Source organism: Nicotiana tabacum, chromosome 18 (assembly GCF_000715075.1).
Source record: "Nicotiana tabacum cultivar K326 chromosome 18, ASM71507v2, whole genome shotgun sequence".
Taxonomy (NCBI): domain Eukaryota; kingdom Viridiplantae; phylum Streptophyta; class Magnoliopsida; order Solanales; family Solanaceae; genus Nicotiana; species Nicotiana tabacum.
The window spans coordinates 149,213,951-149,240,428 of record NC_134097.1 but is presented as its reverse complement, the minus strand read 5'-3'; the positions used below and the strand labels follow the sequence as shown (position 1 = coordinate 149,240,428).

The 26,478-nt window shown below is 36.5% G+C and overlaps 1 protein-coding gene across 3 annotated transcripts; it reads right to left on the bottom strand.

Annotated features, from left to right (window-relative positions):
- Positions 1 to 14,500: 14,500 nt before the first annotated feature.
- LOC107803596 (OVARIAN TUMOR DOMAIN-containing deubiquitinating enzyme 5) lies at positions 14,501 to 19,781 on the bottom strand. Of its 3 annotated transcripts, none has more exons than XM_016627342.2 (4): positions 19,545 to 19,781; positions 16,391 to 16,504; positions 14,812 to 15,694; positions 14,501 to 14,723 (listed from the first exon to the last, which is right to left on the bottom strand). In XM_016627342.2, exons 2-3 carry the CDS (start codon positions 16,492 to 16,494, stop codon positions 14,815 to 14,817), a joined length of 984 nt encoding a protein of 327 aa, XP_016482828.1. In that variant the 5' UTR covers positions 16,495 to 16,504; positions 19,545 to 19,781; the 3' UTR covers positions 14,501 to 14,723; positions 14,812 to 14,814. The 3 variants fall into 3 exon arrangements, with proteins under 3 accessions (XP_016482828.1, XP_016482830.1, XP_016482827.1); XM_016627344.2 differs by having other exon boundaries at positions 14,501 to 14,658; XM_016627341.2 differs by having other exon boundaries at positions 14,501 to 15,694.
- Positions 19,782 to 26,478: the final 6,697 nt, after the last annotated feature.

The following is a 26,478-nucleotide window of genomic DNA, read 5'->3' as shown; positions in this document are numbered from 1 at the left end:
GGCATCGTTCGGCCTCGCCGCGGTCCTAGGTGTGAGATCCCTTTCAAGTTGTTCCAGCTCATGCATGGTCTGCTTGACATAACCCATCATTGCCGAGAGAACGGTAATGCTGGTCATGTTCTCACACCGTAGACACCGTCTGATGATGGCATGGGCAATGGTCCTGATCTTATCTCTGGTTTGCTTCTTCTCTATGAGCAGGCGTTTTATCTGATCACTGCACGTCTTTAAAACCTGAGAATCCTGCATATGCTGATTCTTCAGTTGTCGTACTTCTACCTTCATCCGGGCCAACAAGTCGTAATAGTATCTGCTCTCAATTTGGAAATCCTCAGCCTGATTAACTGCTTTAACCTCAAGTGTAGCCATCTCTCTCTTCATTTCGGCAACAATTTTCTCGTGGTCGCGTTTCAATTGATTCAAGTATCGGCGATGCTTATCTGCTCTTGTACCCCACTGTACCTTAAGCTCTTCCATGACGTTTTCAGACTTTTCTAAACCATCTCGCCATTCCCTGACTTCACTTTTCAGCCCTTTTATCAACTGCTCGTCTAATCGACTCCTTGGTTGTTTATCAAGAGCCAATCTCAATTTCTGAATTTGGGCCCTAAGTTCTTTATTTTCTTGGGCCAATCTATTCTTTTCGCCTCGATCCGCAGCAATTTGCATACTGTTATTGAATTTCAGACTGTCAACCTGTTGCTTCAAATCACCGATCTCTGCCCGATACCCCTTTTCTTTTGCTAACCAGTTCCATTGCTCTTAGGATGACTCAACGAAATCTTTGAGATGAGGTCTTTTAGCTGGTCTCTCGCAGGATATGTCACCTCTAAACCAAGCGTGATACCCCGGGGCAACTTCCCTTTTAGCTGTATCCATCACACAAGTGTTTGTTGTCAGGTGTTGGCACTCACTCCAGATTTGGCAGACTTCTTCTTCGGGGAAACGACCGTCTGGACTGATTTCAATCACTTGGGTACTCAAGTCTTCATCTTTCGGCACTACTTGATACCTCCCCAGTTGCCTCAAAACCCGATACGGTGCATAGGGTTGGATGATTTTAAGTCCCATCAACAGAAAGTGGGGCCTGGTTGCCGGCATGTATATGATTTCCTCAATAGGCAACCATCCGAGCGTCCACTGGATTTGGTTGGCAGTGAGAGTTCGAAAAAATGACGTCCAAGCTGTGACTCCCTCGGGTAGACTAAACCCTTTGATTCTTGTGTAGAATTCTCCAATACAAGTTTTCTCGGGCGAACCGTAACCCAAGAGCGGGGAGCGGTGGCATAAATGATCGGTCATCCACATTTGCAACAATAGGTTACATCCTTCGAAAAAGTCACCCCTGGCTCGACAAGCAGTGAGAGCCCGGAAGATATCAGCCATAATCATAGGTGCCAGAGTACTTTTATCTTGGGTGAGCAAAGTACTGACGACCCCAGTTACTTTTAGATCGATGTTTCCGTCTTTCCTTGGGAACACTGTAAGACCCAAAAAAGCTGTCATAAAAGCTACCAGCCTGTGTTCGTCCCACTTTTGTCGGTTACCTCTACTGCATAGTTTGAAGTCTGGCTTATTGAACCCGCCCGCGTAGCCGTATCTAGCATATATGAGGTGGAGACTGCAGAAATCTTTGGCAAGATCTGGATGGTGAAATGTTCGGGGTATTTTTAGGAAATCCAGAAACCGGTGTACCGTGACGGCCCTAGGTGAAATCAAGTACTTGAACCTTAACGGAGCTTCATCACCTCCGATGTATCCCGCTATTTATTCCAATGTCGGGGTGAGCTCAAAGTCCAAGAAATAAAATACATTGTGTGCGGAATCCCAGTAAGTGACCAATGATCTGATAATATCACCCCGAGGCTGAATGTCCAGTAAATCCGGGAGATCTTTCAGATACTTCTTTACTTTGTCTTGCCCCTCCTTGCCTAAGTCATTCCACCATAATCGCAACTCAAAAGGGATCTTGGTCATTATTGAAAAGGGTTCGTTTTGTATCGTGCTCATCCTGCACATTTATTAGGGTGATCATGCTAACGAAAAACTTTTATTAGACTCAAAATAAAACTATCTATGTTCTTTTCCAAGATTTTTTTTCAAAATGACAAACTTGGTTTTCAAATGCGGCCTTTTAGCACTTCAGGAATGAAGACTTTAAGGCCGCGAGGATCAACCGATCAAAAATGATGACCAAAGATGGCCGTTTATGCAATGTCAGCCTTCCGCCGTCCCTTTCGGGAACATTCGGCTGTTTTTGACAACAAAAGCATCACTTGATTTTTTTTTCTTTTTTTTTTAGGAATTGTGACCCGATATTGGGAACATGGCCTCGCAGATCCTCGGGGATGAGGATCCTAAGGCCATTGGGCAATTTGGTCAAAATTTAAAAATGACTAAAAATGGTTGTTTATGCAAATATAGCCTTCCGGCGTCCCTTTCGGGAACATTTGGCTATTCTCGACAAAACGGCATCACCCGACTCACAAATTAAAATTCTGATATTTTGGCTATTTCCGAAAACGGGGAGGTTGGACCCGATGAGGGTTGCCTACGTATCTCGCACCCTGCGAGAATCAAACCGGCGTAGTTCGGGCTTGATCAAGCGTAGAGTAAAACCCCTTCTAAATACAATCTTTTTAAAGAAAAGAAAAAAAATATTTTTCTGGATTTTTTTTTTATATTTTGTTATTTTTTTTATTTTGAAAAAAGATAAAGACTAAAGAAAAATCTATTAGTCTGAATTTATAAAAGAGATACTACAAAAGAAACAGCCTTTTTTTTTAATTTTGAATTTTCCCTTCTTTTTGTTTTTTTTTACTTTTACAAATTTTTATTTTGAAAGTGATTAAAAGAATTTTTTTTTGTTTTTTTTATATATATTTTTTAATAAGTCAAACTAAAAGACAAATTTTGTTTTCATTTTCCTTTTTTTCTTTTTTAAGAAAATTCTGACGAGATTTTGACACTACTTGGACATTGGTTTTATTTTTCCAAAATAAGTAATTATCTCCCTACGTTGTTATTTTCTCTTCTTTTTTGAACCCTTTTTAGAAACCGGTCAGCATGCAGATCTGAAGCAAATAAATGCGCGAAATAAACGGGATGCAGCAAGATGGTCTTTTCATTTCAGGTTGCCTATCCTAGACGGACCCAACCCCTGTGTTGAGTCCCCTATGTCAAATGCAACATGATTCAAATAAGCGTTCCTACTAGGGATCCAGCATGAGGTTTCGTTATACTAGGTTTATAACCTGGGTATATGTTCTAGACTGTGTACCCGAGCGGACAATTCGAGTCGAGGAGGGGGCAACTTACCGGGAACCAAAAGGCCATCCGGCTTTGTAACTTGTCCGAGCCTCTTTTTTATTTCAGGGTATTGACACTAACAGAATAGGGAGTCTCAACCAGTAAGCACATCCCCGAAGGTGAAGAGAGAAGGATTTCGGCATAGTTTATATACAGTTCAGATAATATCAAAGCGGTAAAAGATAACATTTAACACATTATGCCAAAACATGTAATAAAGATCAGATAATAAAGCCAAATATAACAATTATTCTAAGCTCTAATTCTTGAACCCTGAACCGGAGGTTCTGGGTTCTAATCCCCAGCAGAGTCGCCAGAGCTGTCACACCTCCTTTTTGCGCGCCTACCCCAAGGGATAGATGCGCGAGAGAGTTTTTTCAATTTAAGTGACAATATTCGAAATGGGATTATTTATTTATTTCAGAGTCGCCACTTGGGAAAGGTTTGACTTTTGGTGTCCCAAGTCACCAGTTTATCTTGAATCCCAAATCGAGGAAAATATTCGACTTTCCAAATGAAGTCTGCGAACCAGAAATTCTAAGTAAGGAATTCTGTTGACCTGAGGGAAGGTGTTAGGCACCCCCGAATCCCATGGTTCTAGCACGGTCGCTTAAATTGTTATAATGGCTAAATATCTGATTTAAATACATGTTGTGACTTATGTGCTTTTATTAAGTTTAAACCGCTTTTATTGTTATCATTTATTTTTTATAAAATTGCAACGTCGTGAAAATGCATCTCGAACCACGTCACAATCAATGCACCCGTAGTTGTTAACACATTTCGACTCCGTTGAGATTTTAATTTGGGTCACATAAATGCGCACCCGAATTTAAGAATGTAAATTAATTAAGTCGCGCCTAAAGAGTCTAGCGCGTTATTATCTTTGGGGAAGGCAGTGAAATTCACTAAACAAGTCCATCCCAAATTCTAAGTATTTATTATGATCGATTATTGAGGGCCCCGCAATTTTTATTTGGCGAGGCTTGTCTCATTATTTTTTTTTTAAAAAAAAGATTAGCCTACAATGACTACATTTTCTATTATGTTCGTCTCTAAGAAATGGAAGAAAGAAAAATACATACTAATTGAGTTACATGTTTGGCCAACTCCGGATTCTTGTTAATTATCTAATTAATTATTTACGGGGCGGGAATTGTTTCGTGCCTTATTCCATGGGTGAACATGCTTTTAATTTGATAAGAGAAATTGTATACAAGATTTGATGAAATGCTAAGCTTACTCCAAACGTTTCTCGAGTTGAATTTAACTAACTTATTTAAACTAGATTAAGGGAATTAACTACTAGAAACTGCTACTAATGGGATTCGAACATGGTTCTATAGACTGCCTAACGAAATCCAATTTGATAGAGTTAGTTTAAATGACTTAGAACTAAATTGCGTCTCTTGCCAAATTAGAAGCAGCATGCCTTACGTGTTTAGAATAAGAATAGAGATGAGATTCACCTATCAATTTACTAAACACATGTGCACTCTACGTCATGCGGTCAACTAAAACAACTAAATAAACAGCGTAAACAAACTAAGGTTCCAATTAAGTACAAGCTACCTCATGAGTTTTCTATTGGACTACAAACTAAAATTACACGAATCTAACAACGTTTATAAAGCTGTAATTACAGCAGCAAATGATTGAACTCCTTTGCATCTTTCAATTCGTACTCATTGTTACTGTTACATCAGTGTGAGATTCAAAGTGTGTACCTGGATGTTGAATACAACAGAAGAAAAGAATACAGAGAAGTCAGCAGCAGCAACAACAAGAACGGCAGCAACAACAACAAATACAGCAGCAGTGACAGTAACAAAGTGCACCAGGAACAATTCAAACGAAACCCGAAAAGATTTGTGATAACCAGGTAGCAACAAACAACATGCAAAACTCAAAATGGACTCGAACTCAAACCAAGGTTGGACCAGTAGATTGCATAGGAAGTTTCAACGAATTGGAGTCAAACCAAAAAAAAGAAACAATATCAACTACTAAGACTTCACACTAAACCAAAGCCTGATGGAATTATGTTGCCAACCGAAAACTGAATTTGTTCTCTTTTTAGGACTGTTTTTATATCTGAAAAACCTCTTCTAACTAATCGAGACCCTTCTCCTTTTATAGCCTTGCATCAGACCATCTACAGTCTGTTAAACCATTCAAACTCCCTCCTATCTCCTGCTGTTTTTCCACTCAACCATTTGAAAATAAAACCCCTCCCATGAGATTCCCCTGACAACAAACTCTTTTCATTATTAAAATGCTTTATCATTTTATTAAACTAAACCAAACATGGGCAGCAGGAATGTATCCTGACAGCACATGCTGTCCAATTATTCTAATCCCCTAACTTCTGACCAAACACATGCTGCCTAGAGTCAAAAGTGAGCACACATGCTATTAAATTGAACTATAATCTGTAATTCTTGCTAACACCAACAGCTATCCAATCCTTAGGTGATTTCTGATTCAAATAAGCACACTAACAAGCAGCTATACTCAATTCTTTAATTGGATTCAAACAAAGCTTCAGCAGAAAAATGAATAACATGAGTCACATTATTACCATTCAAGGCTGAGACTAATTGACGACATATATTGAATCGACTACGCGAATCACAACACATACAATCAATAGCTAATGATCAGAATCGAACAGTATTGAACAGGGGTTTCAGATTGCACTGTCAAAACCAGAAATGACCCTGGGAACCAATTAATCGATCGAGTATTATTTCCATTGATTACATTGTCAAACACGTACACTCATCAATGAATAGCAAAAGAGATTCGATCAAATGAGAAGTCCGGGCGAGGACAGAACAGTCGACACACAAAAACATTCAAAACAAATCAACTAATCATTTGGATATATGAATAGACATTTAACAAAACAACAAAATGGACTGACAAGGAAAAGGAAAACAAAAATACCTCAAAGGCTTGAAAAATCAGAAGGTCCTATCTCGGATTTGAATCGACCTTTCTTGGGGTTGAACGAACTTTAATCGAAGTGTTCTCACTGAGAACACTCCGATTAAGGTCCATTAGACCCTAATCCTCTGGCTCAAACGGACAAAAATCGGACTCAAGGCTTCTAGGGTTTTAGGGCAGATTTGGGATTCATGTTTTCCTGGTTGGATTCGGACCAAACCAAGCCTGGTTTGGTCACGAGGGAGGTCAGAGGAGTGTCTAGTGTGAATCTGGGGTAGGTCTGGCATAGGTCGAGGCCTGGCTCGAATCTTCATTATTCGAATTTGAAGATTCGAGATGGTGGGGGAAGATTCGAGATGGTGGGGGAAGATTAGAGACCCACGGCTAGTGGATCTGTGTTCAGGGGGTCGAGGTGGTCCTAGGGTGTTAAGATGGTGGTCACCGGCGTCCTTGCCGCCGGGTTTATGGCGAGGGGAAAGGGGGGCGACGCTAGGGTTTCGTGGGATTTGGGTCTGGTGAGGGAGACGAAGATGAGGGAGGGGTGCTTGGATAGGGGGCGGGGTACGAGATGAGGGCTTATATACGGGGTGGATGGCTTGATCTGGACCGTTAGATCAATCGAGATCAACGGCCTGGATCCAAGGGTTAATCAAACGGTGTCGTTTGGTTTAGTATTGGGGTCGGGGTTGGTCCGGGTAATGGGTCGGGTATGGGGTTATGGGTGAGTGATCTGGACCGTCAATCTAGTGAGAGTAACGGTCCAAATTGAAGGCGACACAACGACGTCGTCTGGACGGTCGTGTGGCCAGCTCAATTGGACCGGGCAAAAGGGATTTGGACTGGGTTATTTTGGTTTGGGCCTGTTCTTAAAACTGGCCCAATCTGAAAACCCCCTTCTTTTCTTCTTTAATTTCTAAAAATCCCACCTATACAATTATTAAACAACTATCACACACATTAATATTCAACAAAAAAATAAAATCACTCAAGGACGACAAATAGTATAACAGCTGCATATTTTATGATTTTCCTTTTAATAACCGAAATATGGTTTAATTACACACGACATATTTTTTTTTGTATTTTTGTTTGATAATACTAAATAAGAATGGACAAGACCACAAATAACTACCAAAAATGCCACGTAAATTCCAAAAATCGTACAGCAAGACCAATTGTTATTATTTTTTGATTTCTTTTGGAGTGATTGTCGCGTAAACAAAAATCACGTGCTCACAATAGACACACAAACAAATATTAAAGGAAATTAGAAGGGGATAAGTTATTTCATTAGCAAGAAGTCAATCATCTTCTTTACCATGATAACTAAGTTTGTAAGCATTACTAGTTTCTTTACATGTATAAAAATAAGTAATTCAATTTTTCCCAAAAATAGTAATTAAAAAAACTCCAAAAAAGCTTCTGCCTTTAAGGATCATTTCGGCAAAGTAGCAGATGTCCATCGATTTAGCGACAACGACCGAGACTTCTGCTTTACAGACTTTCAATTGTGATCTTATTAGACTAAATTTTTGATATTTTTTAATGTACTTTCGATCACTGACTCAAAGTCACTAAGTTTTTAAGGAGTTAACACGTCAAATTTTGTCGTTATTAGCTGACATATCTATATTAATAGTGGTGCCCCCGCTGCGCACAAATCCTGGGTCCGCCTCTGCTTCCAATGAATCTTTAGTGGTTTTTGTATCACCACCACACAACTATAGGAAAATTGTAGTAGTAACTGGAATAATATACAAATATCTCTGTAACCGCCATATTTGTTCCGATATTTTTTTGGATACTATAATGAAGTATTGTTATAATTATAATATTATAATATAACTTACAATATCGGTTCCGAATTTTATTTGACTTTTATAATGAATGATTGTTATACAAGAATGTTATTATAAAAAGATCCGACGGTATATTTTATAAGTGGAGTGATATTTTTACAAAGACACACAAATTCATCTATTAAAAGAATATAAAAAAGAAGACATTAATTGAACTTCAGTCTTTTATATCTCTATGTACGGAAAACTTTTTATTTATGATGGCTTATAGTTTGGTTGTTATGGTAGGTGTGCTCGTGTCAGTCGGTAAGGATAAAATATGCGTATATATTATCCCACTTGTAAAATTATACTTAATTTATTATTATTGATGTTAGTAGGTGTAACCATGTGAATTGGATTTGCATTTGTTTTTTATTTAAAAGAAAAAATTATGACGGTGATATATAAGTTAGTTTGTACACACATTTTACTTTGCTATCGTGTACTTATTATATTATTATTCGTCTCTGCGATATAAACATGACTCTTTCGTGATTTTTATTTATTTTATTGACTATTAGGTCACACCTTAGGTGCATCTAGAGTTTTTGGTATTCAATTTCCTTCTTAAAAAAGAATTTTAAAAAGAATAAAAAGATAATAATAAAGAAAATTGACCTTATCAATGTTACATTAAATACTTGCTCCATATATAATATGCTTCATGTAGATTATGAGAACTTTACTTGCATTTGCATAGAGACCAACCATATTTTAACCAAATATTCTGTTATTTCTGGTCAAACTATTTAACTAATTAATGCGTTTCAGTAAGCATATGAAAGCACATGGTATTTTTGGTATATTATATTCTTGAATTTAATAATAAATTATTACCTTAAGAATAGTGGCGGAGACAGGATCTTCACGAAGGGATTCAAAAAAAAAATTGTAGCTAGTGGGAATTGAACCTGACCACTAAACTATACTTTTGGATTGCATTAAGGGGTTCAAAACTTAATATATAGAGGTAAAAAATAGATTTTGTCTTATAAAAAATAGAGGGTTCGGGTGAACCCCTTCCGCCCGTAAATCCGCCCCTGCTTGAGAGTTCTTGTACGTATATTTAGCAAGTGGACATTATTCTTTTAGGAGCAATTAATTCAAGCAAGAAAAGGAAAAGAAAAATCGTGTCAATCTTGTACCATATTGTTGTCCTGTATGGTAAGTGGTGTCTATATTTTAGGGGAAATGATAATAATTAAAAGAAAATTATATATATATATATATATATATATATATATATATATATATATATATATATATATATATATATATATATGTTAAATAATAAACATGTCACTTTAACTTGTGACTCCTAAAATAAATAAATAACAACAACAACAACGACTCAGTAAGATCTCACAAATGGGGTCTGGGGAGGTAGTGTGTACGCAGATCTTAGGGGTAGAGAGACTGTTTCCGATAGATCTTCACGAAGGGATTCAAAAAAAAAATTGTAGCTAGTGGGAATTGAACCTGACCACTAAACTACACTTTTGGATTGCATTAAGGGGTTCAAAACTTAATATATAGATGTAAAAAATAGATTTTGCCTTATAAAAAATAGAGAGTTCGGGTAAACCCCTTCCGCCCGTAAATTCGCCCTGCTTGAGAGTTCTTGTACGTATATTTAGCAAGTGGACATTATTCTTTTAGGAGCAATTAATTTAAGCAAGAAAAGGAAAAGAAAAATCGTGTCAATCTTGTACCATATTGTTGTCCTGTATGGTAAGTGGTATCTATATTTTAGGGGAAATGATAATATTTTAAAAAAAATATATATATATATATATATATATATATATATATATATGTTAAATAATAAACATGTCACTTTAACTTGTGACTCCTAAAATAAATAAATAACAACAACAATAACGACTCAGTAAGATCTCACAAATGGGGTCTGGGGAGGTAGTGTGTACGCAGATCTTACCTCTATCCCGAGGGGGTAGAGAGACTGTTTTCGATAGATCCTCGGCTCAAGAAGACGAAAAGAGACAATACATCAGTACCATCAACAAAAAATAATAGAAATAATAACATCACAAGAACCAGTAAACAAATGGAAAGCAGAAATAATAACCAGAAAATAAGGCCCGACACTATAAAAATAGAGGAGTAGTGTAAACACAACATTGACCACTAGCAGTCTAAGACTAAATCCTATCAGCCTAGCCTCACACTGGTAGACTAAATATGCTCAACTACCTCCTAACCTACAACCTTAATGCTCGACCTCCACAGCTTCCTATCGAGTGCCATGTCCTCGGAGATCTGAAGCCTCGCCATATCCCACCTGATCATCTCTCCCCAATACTTCTTAGGCCGTCATCTACCTCTCCTCGTACCCACCAACGCCAATCGCTCGCACCTCCTTACCGGGACATCCAAGCTTCTCCTCTGTACGTGTCTGAACCATCTGAGCCTCGGTTCCCGCATCTTGTCATCAATGGGAGTCACGTCCACCTTATCCTGAATAACTTTATTCCTATTCTTATCCATCCTAGTGTGCCCGCAAATTCACCTCAATATCCTCATTTTTGCTACTTTCATTTTCTGGACATATGAGTTCTTAACTGACCAACACTTAGCCCCATACAACATAACCGATCTAACTACCGCTCTATAAAACTTATCTTTAAGTAGCGGTGACACTTTCTTATCACATAATAAATAAATAAATTAAATATAATCTGCCATAAAAAAAAGTGTGTATTTCACTTTACTCGTGGCATGTCATACTTTATTTCATTGTTTTCCGCTATATATCTGAGTCCCCAATTCACTTTTTTTTTTTTAACGTTAGTTACATGCATTGGGGCTCGAATAATCCGAATTCACAAAGTATAAGTTTTCTATCATGATTTTTTTTTCAATTCATCGCACTAAATGCGAAATCTACAGTTAAGAATGAACGAGTTATATCCATTCCACTATAATTCTTAATTATATATATTATTATTTAGATGGCAAATTTAATTAAGATAATATTATTGAAAGGATATGACTTTGGTAGGGCCAAAAATAAAGAAAATAATTATCCTGGAAAGGAGAATCTAGTCCACGTGTTACATGTGGTAAGTGGGTCCAATGAGTCATAACAATTAATTTGTTGACTTCAGAAAAATCTTTAGTGACAACAACTGCACTTATCTTCCCTTGTCCTTATTATCTACGTACGTACTGTATTCTTGTACTTATCTGTTTGTTTGTATTCCTTATCTTTTCTTTTCCTTTACTTTTTTGGTTTTCATTTAAATATCCTTGTTATATTATTCACTTACGGCTTGTTTGGATAGTTTTTATCTGTTGTATTGTATCGTATTGTTACTTTAAATACGATGTTTGTTTTTTATTGTTACTTAAATATTATTGTATCATATCGTTAAATTTGTTGTTACATAACGACGAAATGTGTCACTTCATATAACGACCGATTTGGTATGGTCGCGTCGTTACCTTGTATTTTTCTCTCGATCTCACACTTAATTATTGTTAAATAATTTTATTTATCCTATCTTTTTATATAGTAATTTTACCACGTATCATAATTTTTCTTTATAATATTGCAAGTTTATTCTTCATGTTGTTGGTGCATATGATACATTATGAAACATTATATAACAATCATCCAAACAAGCTGTTTGTTTGGTTAGTTTCATTTAGGGATGGATTTGAAATATTAAATTTATGAATGCATGTATCATAACGTTCTTATGACAAAGAATAAAACTTGCTATATTGTAATATATATGTACGTAATATATGTATATACAACAATAACATAGCCAATATGTATATAATATATTAAAAACTAAAAACTTGTTAACTATACTTATATTTATTTCATGTCAACAGGAGGACAACGACATTTAACCACCTATGTTTGTACGGTTTTAGAAAGTTGATTTGGTGTTTTGACTACATATTATGCTGTAATGTGCATATGAAAAAGATTGGTACGTTCATATCGTGTTTTATGTGATCATAATATATATATTTTTTAATAATTGTAATGTCCGAACCAACTTGCATACACCTCGATTAATTGACGAGATACCTGCTACCTTCCATCAGTACGTGACCATAATATTTTTTTTAATAACCATTTTGGTTGGGTTAACTTGCACGCACCTCGACTAATTCCATGAGATGACTACTACCTTCCACCAGTATATGACCATAATATTTTGTTACATTTACTATTATTACACCAATATAGTATGTCTTCTACATGACTTGTCGTTCTATGATCTATGATGATAAAACAAATAAAGATTAGAACTTATGCAGTAGACAAAATAAACCACCAGCTTGCATGTCACATGCCTTGGTCAATAGTCCACAAAACTGAGAACGTAACATATGAAATAGGGAAATATTACTCAATAGTCAATCCCCCTCTTAATTAATGCTCATGTAAAATTGAGAGAAAATAATATTGTATAGCCGCAGCTAAAATAATAGCCAAAATAATATATACCTTTTTTATGTTTTGTATATAGTTTTTGATAAGGTGGGTTGCTCTGATGGTAAACACCCTCCACTTCCAACCAAGAGGTTGTGAGCTCGAGTCACCCCAAGAGCAAGGTGGGGAGTTCTTGGAGGGAAGGATGCTGGGGGTCTATTGGAAACAGCCTCTCTACCCCAGGGTAGGGGTAAGGTCTGCATACACACTACCCTCCATATACAAAAATTATATAAATTTTATATATTTTTTCGGCTACCAGATGCAAATAGTTTCTGGCGCGGGCTAAAAGTGATAATGCCCCTAAAATTAAAACATGCAATATATGTTTAATTTAACACGAGGGATCAACCTTAATTACTCCATTCGGTCCATAATAAGTGACTATTTTATATTTTTTATTTTTATCCAAAATAAGTGTCCATTTACACAATCAAGAAAAAATTAATTTTATTCTTTCAAAATTTGCCCTTATTTACATATTCCAATGTGCCAAGGTAACAATTAATTAAGGTTAATTTAGTGAATACATCTTTTTTTCTCTAGGAGTTCGTATTTTCTTAATGGACGTGACAAAGGTAAAATGCATGTTTTTAACGCTCTTATTACTTATGTTTCTTCCTTTTCAATTTAACTTTACAGGGAGAAAGTTCAATATTGACATAAGGGTGCAAACCACATTCTCTCCTACAATATTATTATGTAAAAACATTTAATTCTCTCCTAACTTTAGGCTTTATAGTATATAGACATTTCTTACTCGTATATATATTTTTGTATAATTTCTATTATTATGATAAATAAAAACTTGCACAGAGTGGAAGTTGACAATCTAAAAGATCAAAAGAGACGTTGCTTCTATGAAACCATTGGTCAATAACCCTTGATACATAGCCATGGAAAACGTGGATTGAGAAATTTATGTATGATAATAAAACATAAATTCAATTATTACCTCCACCTAGCTATCTCCACCTATTTTCACATATTTCATACATAATTAATGATATAACAGGTAGTTAATTACATGCTAAACACATTTATATATTCGTACAAATGAACGAAAAGTGATGTTTTATGAGGGTCAATTAGGAGTCTTTTTTTTTCTTGTTTAATAAACAAAGATATCTCCATTAATCCTTTTCATTTCGCTTTCTCCTAGAAATAAGAAAAATGATTACTACACTTGAATTATGTTATTTGTAAGTGTTTTGATGGAAAAATAAAATAACCAGATTTACAATTGTTATAGTTAGTAAATGAAAAATAGCACAATTTCAAAAGTAATCGAAATTTAGCCACTTTTTCATGTAAAAATAAAATCTGAACGAAAATACCATTAAAAAAACGAAAATTTCCAGCATAATATACTGGAGTTCGAATGTTTTATATATGAAATTCCAGCATGATTGTGCTGGAATTTCATAATGTGTTGGAGCTCCAACTAATATGCTGGAAGTTTATATGCAGGAGCTTCGTAATCTAGCATATTATGCTGTAACTTTCCGTGTGCTAGAGTTCCAACATAATATGTTAGAAGTTCATACACAGGAGCTCCATAATCCAGCATATTATACTAGAACCTTCCACGTTTCAGCAAAATAGTGGTATTTTTAAATGATCTTGCAAATGCTGGCTAATTTTCAATTACCAATCTGAAAGCTAGTTAGCCCGTGCTATTTTCACTCTAAGGAGGATAGGGCATACGCAAACCTTACCCCTACCTTGTAGAGATGAGAAAGTACAAATACCACGACTCCGCAAATTTCAAAGAAGAACCTGTAGATTTTCTGGTATTCTCTCACACATCATGTATATGTAGGATGAGATATGAGAGTAGCAGTCTAGCAAGTCTGGCTGCAACCAAACATGATAACAGCCCACCAAAAAGAGGAAAAAAACAAGAAAAAATTACAATGCATGCGCGTACCGACAACAAACCAAAGAAGCTCTTGGAATACAAATGGAAGTATATGAGTTATCACAAAACAGAAAACCAAACTCATAAGTTTGGATTTTAGTCCTCCAATAGCATTGTGAATGACGAAACGCAGTCGACTCAAATGACATAAAAGAAACCGTTGCCTAGCATAAACAGCCACCATCAGTCTTGGACCAAAACGGAGGGCTTTGAGAAAAAAGTATATGAACTGTCGATAGGTTTGTTGTAAACGATGACATCAGTTGAGCTATTATCATGTCAATGTAAACACTTTGTGCACATAATAGAAATCAAACCTGTTAGGCTGAACTGGGAACAACGGAGTTATAGTGCTCTCCAAGCCCAAAAGCATGCATGTGGTACGATAGCATTATACTGGAAGTCGAAGAGCCAGAGCCGTTGTCAGATTTGTACTCCTTTCCCATCTCCACATCAGGAAATGAACCAGAGAATATCATTATATGTTTCTTTAAGATGTGAGTTAGAGCACCAAGCTCAAGTTGTCCTCCCCATGCAGCGGTTGACTCCACTTCTCTACAGTAGTTCTCGAATCTTTCCACAAGAGAATCATCTGATTCTCCTCCTTCCGCATTCTCAGAGAGGAAAAAGGGGAGGAAGTCGGTTGCATGTTTCCTCATGTAAGCTGCAACCATCTGTCGCAGTTCAAGATACGTATAAGGAGATGAACCACCGGAGCGGACGGCTAACTGATTCTCAACAGCTCGGTAGAGACAGTGTCCGTCAGGCTTTATTTCGTTAACCATCAATCCAAGGGGCTCAAGCTTACTGTCTAACTTTTCATTCTCAATAACTCGATCACTTACGATATTGCTCTGCTCTTCTTGTATTCTCTGCTCTCGGGCTGCTTCTTGTTGAGCTCTTTTCTCACGCCTCTTGACACTCTTGCTGGGTTTTGAATGGTCAGCTTGACCACCGACGGAAACCCCAGCAATAGCCTTCACCAACGTGTCGAGATTCCCTTTTTCCTTCCCATTATTACTACCACCACTGTAGCCTAAAGAAGAAAGCTCCCCGGCATGCCTTTCTTTGAGATTCACAGAAAGTTTAGCTACTTCTTCATCCACTTGTTTCTTCTTAGCTTTCTGTTCAGCTTTGCTGCCTTTAGCCGCTGCCTTTTTCATTGCAATTTCTTTGCCCTGTAGCTGAGAGATTTCTTTCCTGCATACAACAATATGATGTGATATGTGTCAACAAAAACTTAAGCTCCCAAATAATTAGTTTAAAGTGATAAATGAAGCAAGTGCTTCACAACCAATGCTCATACATTCAATAACTGAATTGCCCTCCGATCTCTTTTACTTGTCAAGTTTGGCTTTTGCATGCCCCTCCCCCCCAATAGAACATCAATTAAAAGGATAAGTTAACTAAATTGCCCTTATTAATTCTTAGATCTTAATATTACTATTTTTGCGTTCACTATATTAATCTCTCTCCACATTTATTAAAGGGTTAACATGGAAAATTAATTAAATCTTTCTTGGTTTTCTAAAATGACAAGTATTTTGGATCAAACTATTGTTAGTAAACATGATAACTAAATAGGAGCAAGGGAGCAGTTATTGTAATTTTCATTTCTGCAATTAGAAAAACTTCTCAGTTCTTTCTCTGCAGATCAGCATTTTAAAGGGTTAGTAATCCTCCCATAAGCTCATATTTGAGCAATACGAGCAATTGTTGACAAAGTTGAAAACATTTTCTGATAAATGCGATAGGGATGCGAGCAGAGTATGACTGGTCTTACAAGCAGAACAATGTAAAAATCATGTCGAAAGTGGTACAGAGAATATCAATAATACAAAGAGAGGGGAGAGCAAAAACCAAGGCAACAAATCCTAAAAGAGCTTTATGAAGTACCTATGCCTGGAAAGCATCTCCTCAAGGGTTTCTGGTATCTTCTCAGACGCACTATCTGTGGGGCCCTCGGGCAACAGGTCTTCTACTTTAGGTGTATCCTCCATTTCAAAAACCCTGAAACAATATGGACAGCAAATAAGCATCCCAATATAGACAGCAAGATCTTAGTAATCAATATAATAATGAAGGAAAGGACAACACGAACGATGACAATAACAACAACAACAACAACAACAATAATAACAATAATAATAACAATAACAATAATACAACAACAAACCCAGTAATTTCCCACAAGTGGGGTCTGAGGAGGGTAAGATGTACGCAACCTTACTCGTACCCTCGAAGGGCAGAGAGGCTCTTTCCGGTAGATACTCGGCTGGAGAAAAGATGAAAAAAAGTAACGGCAACAAGTAGGAAAAATAACAAGACAAAAATAAGACCGAAGCCCAGAAAACAGTTAAACTCTAGGTAGTAATATCAATCTATGAATAAAAGTATATCATACTTGTTTACCAGTAAAATGGTCAATATTTGCAGACATTTTTTGCAAACATATTATTATTATTATTATTATTATTATTATTATTATTATTATAATAACATTAGTCCAGCAACCTGTCCACTACTATTTGAAGGTATTGCTGAATTGACCAGAAAATCAAGATATCAGGGAATATTTAGACCTGGATTTGTATCCAATAAATCAAGTTCTCTTTTAATTTAAAAAATCAGGGTATATACAGGGTGGGAAGCAGCAAAATTACTATTTACCAGAAATGGATGATGGAATGATAGGTAATAACACTTCAGCTAGCCAAATATTAAGTGTTTGACTATCTCTTTGAGTACAATTATATAACGAAAAGACTTCCATTTCTCAATTTTCAGTGCTGTTCATCTTTTCACAAAGATCAAAATCCATGTACTAAACATTTCGAGTTTTCTGACAAGTTGCCACCAAATACACCAAAAAAGCAACATTTCAAACAGTTGAGCAAAGGTGAAGTGCAATAGATAAATGAAAATGAGTTTCTAACAGTTATTAGCATATTCCAAAATTTCTTCCTTCTTTATCTCTAAAACATATTGCTTTCCTTCTTCAGACCATACAACACATCGTAACTACCATGGGTAAGCAAATTTCACAACGTCGAAAACCCTTGCAATTAACCATTAGATGGGCAAATTTCACAACGTTGGAAACCCTTGCAATTATCCGTTAGATGGGCAAATTTCACAATGTTGGAAACCCTTGTAATTATCCATGGTAGTTACACTCCCTGCTTACTACATACCACTCTTCCTAGGTGAGTGAATGTTCACATCTCCCATAGCTATAAACTTCCCATTCAAAATCCTTATTCAAATGTATGAAGTGGCATGACAACGCTTGTGTTAAAAATATAACCTCCTTCGGAATTAACTCTTCTGTATCCATAAAATCTAGTATTCTCATGTTGATCATCTTGAATCCACGGATGACCTAGTGTTTTTATAATTTAAAATTGCAGAAAAGCCACAAGGTCTCTGGGGTTTGAAGCGAATAAACGAGAAATTAAAAGCACATTTCTTTAAAGTGAAGCGCACAATTAATGAAAAAGCTAAAAGTATCAAGCATATATGGATTTAGTACTATAATAATCAAGTTGTAATTAAATAACTAAATTCAGCATCTATAGCGCTTGATATAATCCAAGTTCTCAAAATTGAGATTTGAAGAACCGACCGCTTCTTGTTACAATTGTATGTCATAGTTTGAAGTGTACTCTTCTTTGAAGCTCATGACTTCACTCATGAAGCAATAAATACTCATTTCGAACTAACCAACCCATCTATTCCTCCATAAACTACACGCCACCTGCTCTGTCACCCCTATCGTCCTAATTCCTTGAAGATGGATTCCCACTCATTTTTCTATCAAATCTCAGTTTTTTGACCTTCTTGTCCGTTGTCCCTTTCGTCATTCATCATCTGCTTTCTACTTTATGTAACTAAGTTTTCTGCCCCAGCCCCCAAAATACCAATTCTGTCTATAGTGCATCACCCGACCTATTAACGCACTATGACAGTTATGATAATTCAAAAATGGTAGTTACTAATTTGGGACCAAAGTGACAAAATTTCATTAGATAAACTAGCTTTAAGATGGAGTTACCCTAAAAAAAGAGGCTTGAAATCGATGAAAAAAGGGGTTATTTCAAATGCTTGAAGCTGACCATACTATATTAAGTCGCTAGTGGTTACTTTCTATAGACAAGCTAAGGATGCCAGTTTACCTTAAAAGAGACTTGAAATAAATGAATAACAAATCTGCAAAGCAAATATAACCAGAATCTGAAGTGAGGCAAAGAAAAAAGAACCAAAATGATAGCTCCCACTTATGCTCCTAGATAGGAGATACCTTCTCTCATCACATCACAATATTTCATTTGTTTCTATGTTGCTCGGACTCGGTCAGATCCTTCAAATGTAATGTATATTTGGAGGATCCGACACAAGTGCAGCATTTTGGAAAGTGTGTGCAACATATATTTGTTTCACTCAATTCAATAAAATAATATTACTCAGCTATATGAATCCTCAATATCCCAACCCATGCTACCTTAAAATGGCAACCCTGTGCACAAAGCTCCTACTATGCACAGGTCCGGTGAAGGGCCGGACCACAAGGGTCTATTGTATGTAGCTTATCTTGCGGAAAAGAGGCTATTTCCATGGCGTGAACCCGTGAACTCCTAGTCACATGACAATAATTATACCAATTACGCCAAGGCTCCCCTTCCCCGACCCATGCTACCTTACTTTCCAAAATATCCAGAATGGAACTAATCAACTAAAGTAACTAACAATGGAACCAACAATACAACTAAAAGATTTAAAGGAAAAATCAAAACTTTAGGCTCAATTACTCACAATAAGCAGACCCCAAGTTTTAAAAAAAATTCTTGAGCATGAAAAAGCAAAGAAATAGCAAAAGTTTATATACCCATAAAATTTTACAGAAAATACTCAAAACCCAATTGGCAAAAAGAGGCAAGAATTAACTAGACAATAGTACAAGATAAAGAAGCAAACATGTATATACCAAAGTTATGCTATGAGAAAATCGCCTATAGTTTTTTCTGGAAGTGAAAGAAAGAAAAACACTTACCAATATTTTGCAGCAAATACTTCTTTGGTTTGAGCGATGAGAAAGACGCTGAAAAACAGTGGCTTTTGTGAATGTTAATACACTATTTTGTTTGAGAGCGGCGAGGCAATACACGCTTTCATGAGGGATAATAGGTCTTCTGAAGTTACTTTCTTCCCCAAAATAATACTTAGGGCTTAGATTTGAAGAAACATCTATCCTTCCAAAATGTTTGCCTTCTTTATGGTTGCATTTGGTAGGAAAACAATTTCTTTTACCGGAAAATAAATGATTCTTTTACTTAATTTTATTTGATAATTAAGTAGAAAAATTATTATTTCAACAACTTTTATGTGTAATAATATAGACATATAACTATAGAATGGAGGGTAAGATGGTAGTAGAGGCCGATCCACTATTTTAACGTTGTGGATTCCTGCCGATCTCAAATTAATATACATTAATACTCGAATAGATGAGCTGAGTTCTAAGCTAAGTATTCTTAAAACTTAATGAACATTTTATATGCAAAAATAAAATATAAGCAAAAGTTAGTGGGTCCACCTAAAATCATACCTATTGCACTAGATCCACCCTTGAATGGTAGGACTGTGGGATTGGTTGTGAGGGGATAGGAACTTATTTTACCTACTTGTCACGACGCAAAATCCTAACCTCTCGTGATGACGCTTAACATGGTACTAGGCAAGCCGACATTTTCAAAATATTCCCAACATTTAACAAAAAATGGATTTTTAAAAGCAGTTTAAATAGCAACTTCTCATAAACAAGATAGAAAGATCCAAACACAACGCGAAAACTCCCAAATCGGGGTGTCATAGAGTACATGAGAATCTAAATGTCACAAATTCTGGGATACACTGTCTAAGATAGTCTGAAACCAAATACAATAAAAGGAAAGATAGGGAAGGAGAAATAAGGATTGCGAACAACGAACAGCTACCTCAAAGTCTCAAAAGGTTAATTGTGCAAAGTATCAACACTCACCTTATCCGGAAACACCTGGATCTGCACACAAAGTGCAGGGTGTAGCGTGAGTACAATCAACTCAGTAAGTAACAAGACTAAATAAAGAACTGAAGATAGCGATGAGCTACACAGTTATAGTTCACTTTCAGTAGTCCCAACAAAAGAAAGTAAGCATCTTTCAAATCCGGTAATTTGAGTCAAATCAGTTTATACATGTCAAGTTCAAGTAAATTAGATATAATATCTCTCGGAAATTTCATAGCAGTGATATATGGTAGCTAAGTACAACAACAATGAAATCAAATGCAGCCTCTCGGAGCAACAGTCACTCAGTCTTTCCATTTACTCTAACCTCACAGTCACTCATTCCTCACAGTCACTCGGCACTCGCACTCAGTAGGTACCTGCGCTCACCGGGGGTGTGTACACACTCCAGAAGGGCTCTTTCATCCCAAACGCTATATCAAGCCAATCATGGCATAAATCAATGAAACATGTTGCGACGTGCAACCCGATCCCATAAATATTTTCACAATCAAGCTCTCACCCTCACTCAGTCATCAACCCCTCCATTCTCTTGGGCTCTCGGTAATCATAAAAATCAGCCCAAATAATAATGATATGATGTATCAAGGAAATAATAGAAACTGGGATATGATATGTGAGTAAAATTGAGACTGAGTACACATACCAATTTACAGGTAATTCAACATGTAACACGGCCTCTATGGATCCCAACAGTACTAACACATAGTTTAAACATGATTACAATCAAATTTCTATAACACATGGAGAGCATATTGTTAACAACAAGTTATTCAACTTTACAGTTTCATGGAATGGACAAAGTCATAATTCCTACGATGAACGCCCACATGCCCGTCACATAGCATGTGCGTCACCTCCAAAACTAATCACATAGCACATAATTCGGGGTTTCATACCATCAGAACTAGATTTACAACTGTTACTTACCTCAATCCGAGCAAATCTCTACTCAAATATACCCTTTGCCTCGCAAATCGACCTCTGGATGCCCCGAATCTAGCCACAAATAATACAATACAATTAATACGGGCTAAAGGAATCAATTCCACAAGAAAATACGAGATTATAAATCAAAAATCTGAAATCGAAAAAAAGAAATGCCCCCGGGACCACGTCTCGAAATCCAAAAATCACAAAACCCAAAAGCCCATTCAACCACAAGTCTAACCATACCAAATTCATCAAAATCCGACATCAAATCGCCACTCAAATTCCCAAAATCAACTCTCCAAATTCCTAGCCTCAAACCCCCAAATTACACCTCAAAAATACACTAACTAGGTGGGAAAATCAATGGAGAAACATAATTATTGAAAACATTTAACCATAAGTGACTTACCTTAAGAATCCCTTCGAAATCCCTCTAAAAAATCACCCAAATCCAAGTTTGCAAAGTCAGAAAATGATAAAAGCCTCGGAATCCAACGTTTATATTCAGTCCAGGCTTTTTCGCACCGGGGACAACTTACCCGCACCTGCGGCTTCGCGGGTGCTACCAAAGCATCCGCTTCTACGGTTTTCACTCATGTGGACTCACTTCTGTGAGCCACCAACCGCTTCTGCGGACCCAGCTCACCTTCCAGTTTCCTTTTCTGCGCCCACTTCGCCGCATCTGCGGCCACGCAGGTGCGGAAAGAACCTCGTACCTACGACATCTGCCATTTCCTTCCTGGCTACTTTTGCGGTCCCCTTCTCGCTTCTACGAGCTCGCATCTGCGGAGCCCACTCTGCATGTGCGATTACACCAATAACTACCAAACTTCAGCAATCCTTTAAGTTCCAAACTTGATCTGTTAACCATCCGGAATCGACCCGAGGTCTCCGAGACCTCAGCCAAACACACCAACAAGTCTTAAAAAACCATTTGAACTAAGTTGAATCCTCAAATAACCTCCAACAACATTAAAAACACGAATCACACATAGATTCAAGCCTTATGAACTTTGAAACTTCCAATTTCTACAATCAACGCCGAAATCTATCAAATCACGTCCGATTGATCTCAAATTTTGCATACAAGTCACAAATGATACCGCAGACCTACTCCAACTTCCGAAATCAGAAGTCGACCCCGATATCAAAATTTTTACTCCCAGTCAAACTTCCCAAAAGTTTAACTTTTACCATTTTAAGCTTAAATCCACCAGGGACCTCCAAATCACAATCCGAATACTCTCCTAAGTCCAGAATCGCCCAACAGAGCTAACGGCACCATCAAAACTCCATGATAACAACTAGGTCGGGAATCCAAATTAGAGTAAGAATTTGAGAAGTAAATGCGGAAGCAATAACAACAATGAATTGAACAACTAGAATTAAAGAGATGAAAATAAAGGATATGGGAAGAATTCAAGGAAAGAATTCCAAGAACTTCCAAGAACACAAGTTCTATAGCCTTGACAAGATCAAAGTAACAACGTCTTGATTTATGGAAGAAATCAAACGACTTTACTTAAAAAGCAAATCAAAACAATAGATTCGGATCTTGACCACTTTACGAGTAACTTGAGACAACAATTAATAACTAGTATTAATCGCCTTCTAAGAATACCATAAAAGAATCAAATATATCATAAAAGAGAAGTAATCTTACTACCTTGAACTAAGAACTAGTAAAAGTTGAAAGATAAATCTCAAAGCACAAGTAACAAAGGTTCAAAAGAACTCTCAAAGTATGATATACTTAATCAATAAATATTGTGTCTTATGAATGAGAAGAACTCCTTATTTATAGGAGTTAAAAGCACTTAAAATAATGTAGGGGGTTGCTAAAAAGTCATCTAAATTAGGTAGGGGGCGCTAGGGATCACAATAGCCATCAAACTTAGGTAGGTGACTCCTAAGGGGTAACAAAAGCCATTAAAATTAAGTGGGGGCGGCCAAATCCTTTTAGGACAGATTTGGGCCTTAGAACTATTAGTTTGGGTCATTGGTTTAGACTCCAATTGGGCTCCTTTTGAAGCACCCCCTTTTGGACCTCTTTTAAGGTCATTTTGAGCCTTATTGGGGGACTTCAAGGGCTAATTTGGTAACCCAATCTTCCTCCTCTTGGACTTCAATTTGGACTACCAAATAATTGTAAAACTTGGACAATTCATCTCCTTTGGGCTTGAGCTCTTCCTCTACAATTAAAAACTTCTTTATTTGCCATTGAAGTCTAGCAACCTTAGCTTGCAACTCTTTAGCTTGAGATCTTGTAAATGGCCTTGGAGCTCTATCATCTCTATCATTGTCCTTAACTATATCCTTGTTCTTGATGCTATCATTCCCCCCTTCTTGAAAAGAATTCGTCCTCGAATTCGATCCTACATCAAACAAAGATAAGTGAGCAACATTAAATGTAATCATGCACTGTTTGTTTACCTTTAGTTTACCACTATCATTTAACCATTGGAGTCTATATGGAGTAGAGTGTTTCATGCATGCAAGTCCCAATTTTTCCACAAAGTATGAACTCACCACATTAGCACAACTACCACTATCAATGATCATAGAGCAAGTTTTTCCCTTTACCCCACACCTAGTATGGAATATATTCTCCCTTTGTTCTTCACTATTGCTTGCCAAATTGATAGTCATAATCCTTCTAACTACCCCAATCATGCCCTCATTAGGTAGTTATACATCATTTTCATCACTCACATCTCCCTCTTCTTTTCCCTCACCTTTTTCACTCTCATATCCTTCATCTTCTCTAAGAATGATGTTTCTTCTACTTGGACATTCATGCATTATATGTCCCCTTCCTTTACATTTATGACATTTAATAGAACTAGAAGGTGTAAAAGGTTTAGGGTTAAAGGTTTTACCTTCCTCTTTGTTCTCAAATTTACCTTTACCCTTGTCTTCTTGAGGTCTAGAAGAACTCTTCATCTCATGATATGGCTATGGCTTCTTGGAGATGGTGTTTGTCCGACCTTTCCACGAGCTAGTCTGCTTTATTTTATTTTGATTTTCTATCTTTACACACAAATCAACTAACTCATCTATTGTTACATATTGTTGTAATTCTACTACATCAGTTATTTCCTTATTTAAACCATTTAAAAACCTAGCCATTGTAGCCTCTTCTTCCTCTGTACAATTAGCTTGGATCATAGCCATATCCATAGCCTTAAAGTACTCATCCACAGACATGGACCCTTGCTTCAATGTTTGAAGACGTTGTTGTAGCTCTCTTTGAAAGTGTGATGGCACAAATCTCTTCCTCATCACCCTCTTCATCTCAGCCCAAGTAGCAACTGGTGCTTGTCCTTCTTGCAATCTGTCCCTAGCAAGCTTTTTCCACCAAATAGCAGCATAGTCAGAAAACTCAACAACAGCAAGTTTAACTTTCTTACCCTCAGAGTAGTTGTGACAATCAAAGATGGCTTCAACCTTTCTCTCCCAACCAAGGTACAAGTCTGGGTCCCTTGTTCCCTTGAATGATGGCATCTTCATCTTTATACTACTTATATTGTCATCTTCTACTCTACCTCTTTGTCCCCTCCTATATCTTCCCACCCTATCAAAATCAATATCATTAAAATCATCTATAGGGTTTTCTTGATTTACAATGGGAGCATGGGGTACATTTCTCCTAGCTTGGGGTCTAACATTATTTTCCCTCCTAAGTTCAGCTATTGTATCATTTTGATCAACAATGGTATCCCTCATCTCTTGGAGTTGCAAATTCAACCTTTCAAATTGTTGATGCATAGCTTGCAAGGTAAAATCATTTCTTGCTTTGATTTCAGCTTCTTGGAGAACCCTTCGTTCATCATCACTACCTGTACGCGACATCTTTAAAAAAAGTGTAAATTGTATCACAAAACTTAGCTCTCTTTTTTTTTTCTCGGAATAACCTTTGAACAAAATACTTTGTAGATTTATAATTAAACTCAACTCGTATGAAATTCTTAGTAGTAAAATTCAGATTTTTGGGGAACTAATGAAAGAAAAACCAAATCCTAGAACTATTAGGCTCGGTTGAAACATGACGCGAACAAAAAGGAAAGGATTATATGTTTAGATTAGAAAGAGTAAGAAAATCTAGGATCCCCTCTTCTTGTTTCCTTTGTTAATTTTTGGTAACAAATTAGATACAAAAGAAATATCCTGGAGAGCACGCAATTCTATTTTTTGTTCTAAAAACTAATTTTCGTTTTTTTTTTTAATTTTTTTCTTTTCTTTTCTTTGCTCTTAGTATTCAAGAAATTCTAAGACTTACCAAGAACGAAATCTTGATAAAACCGCTCTGATACCACTTGATAACAACTAGGTCGGGAATCCAAATTAGAGTAAGAATTTGAGAAGTAAATGCGGAAGCAATAACAACAAGGAATTGAACAACTAGAATTAAAGAGATGAAAATAAAGGATATGGGAAGAATTCAAGGAAAGAATTCCAAGAACTTCCAGGAACGCAAGTTCTATAGCCTTGACAAGATCAAAGTAACAACGTCTTGATTTATGGAAGAAATCAAACGCATTTACTTAAAAAGCAAATCAAAACAATAGATTCGGATCTTGACCACTTTACGAGTAACTTGAGACAACAATTAATAACTAGTATTAACCACCTTCTAAGAATACCATAAAGGAATCAAAAATATCATAAAAGAGAAATAATCTTACTACCTTGAACTAAGAACTAGTAAAAGTTAAAAGATAAATCTCAAAGCACAAGTAACAAAGGTTCAAAAGAACTCTCAAAGTATGATATACTTAATCAATAAACGTTGTGTCTTATGAATGAGAAGAACTCCTTATTTATAGGAGTTAAAAGCACTTAAAATAATGTAGGGGGTTGCTAAAAAGTCATCTAAATTAGGTAGGGGGCTGCTAGGGGTCACAATAGCCATCAAACTTAGGTAGGTGGCTCCTAAGGGGTAACAAAAGCCATCAAAATTAAGTGGGGGCGGCCAAATCCTTTTGGG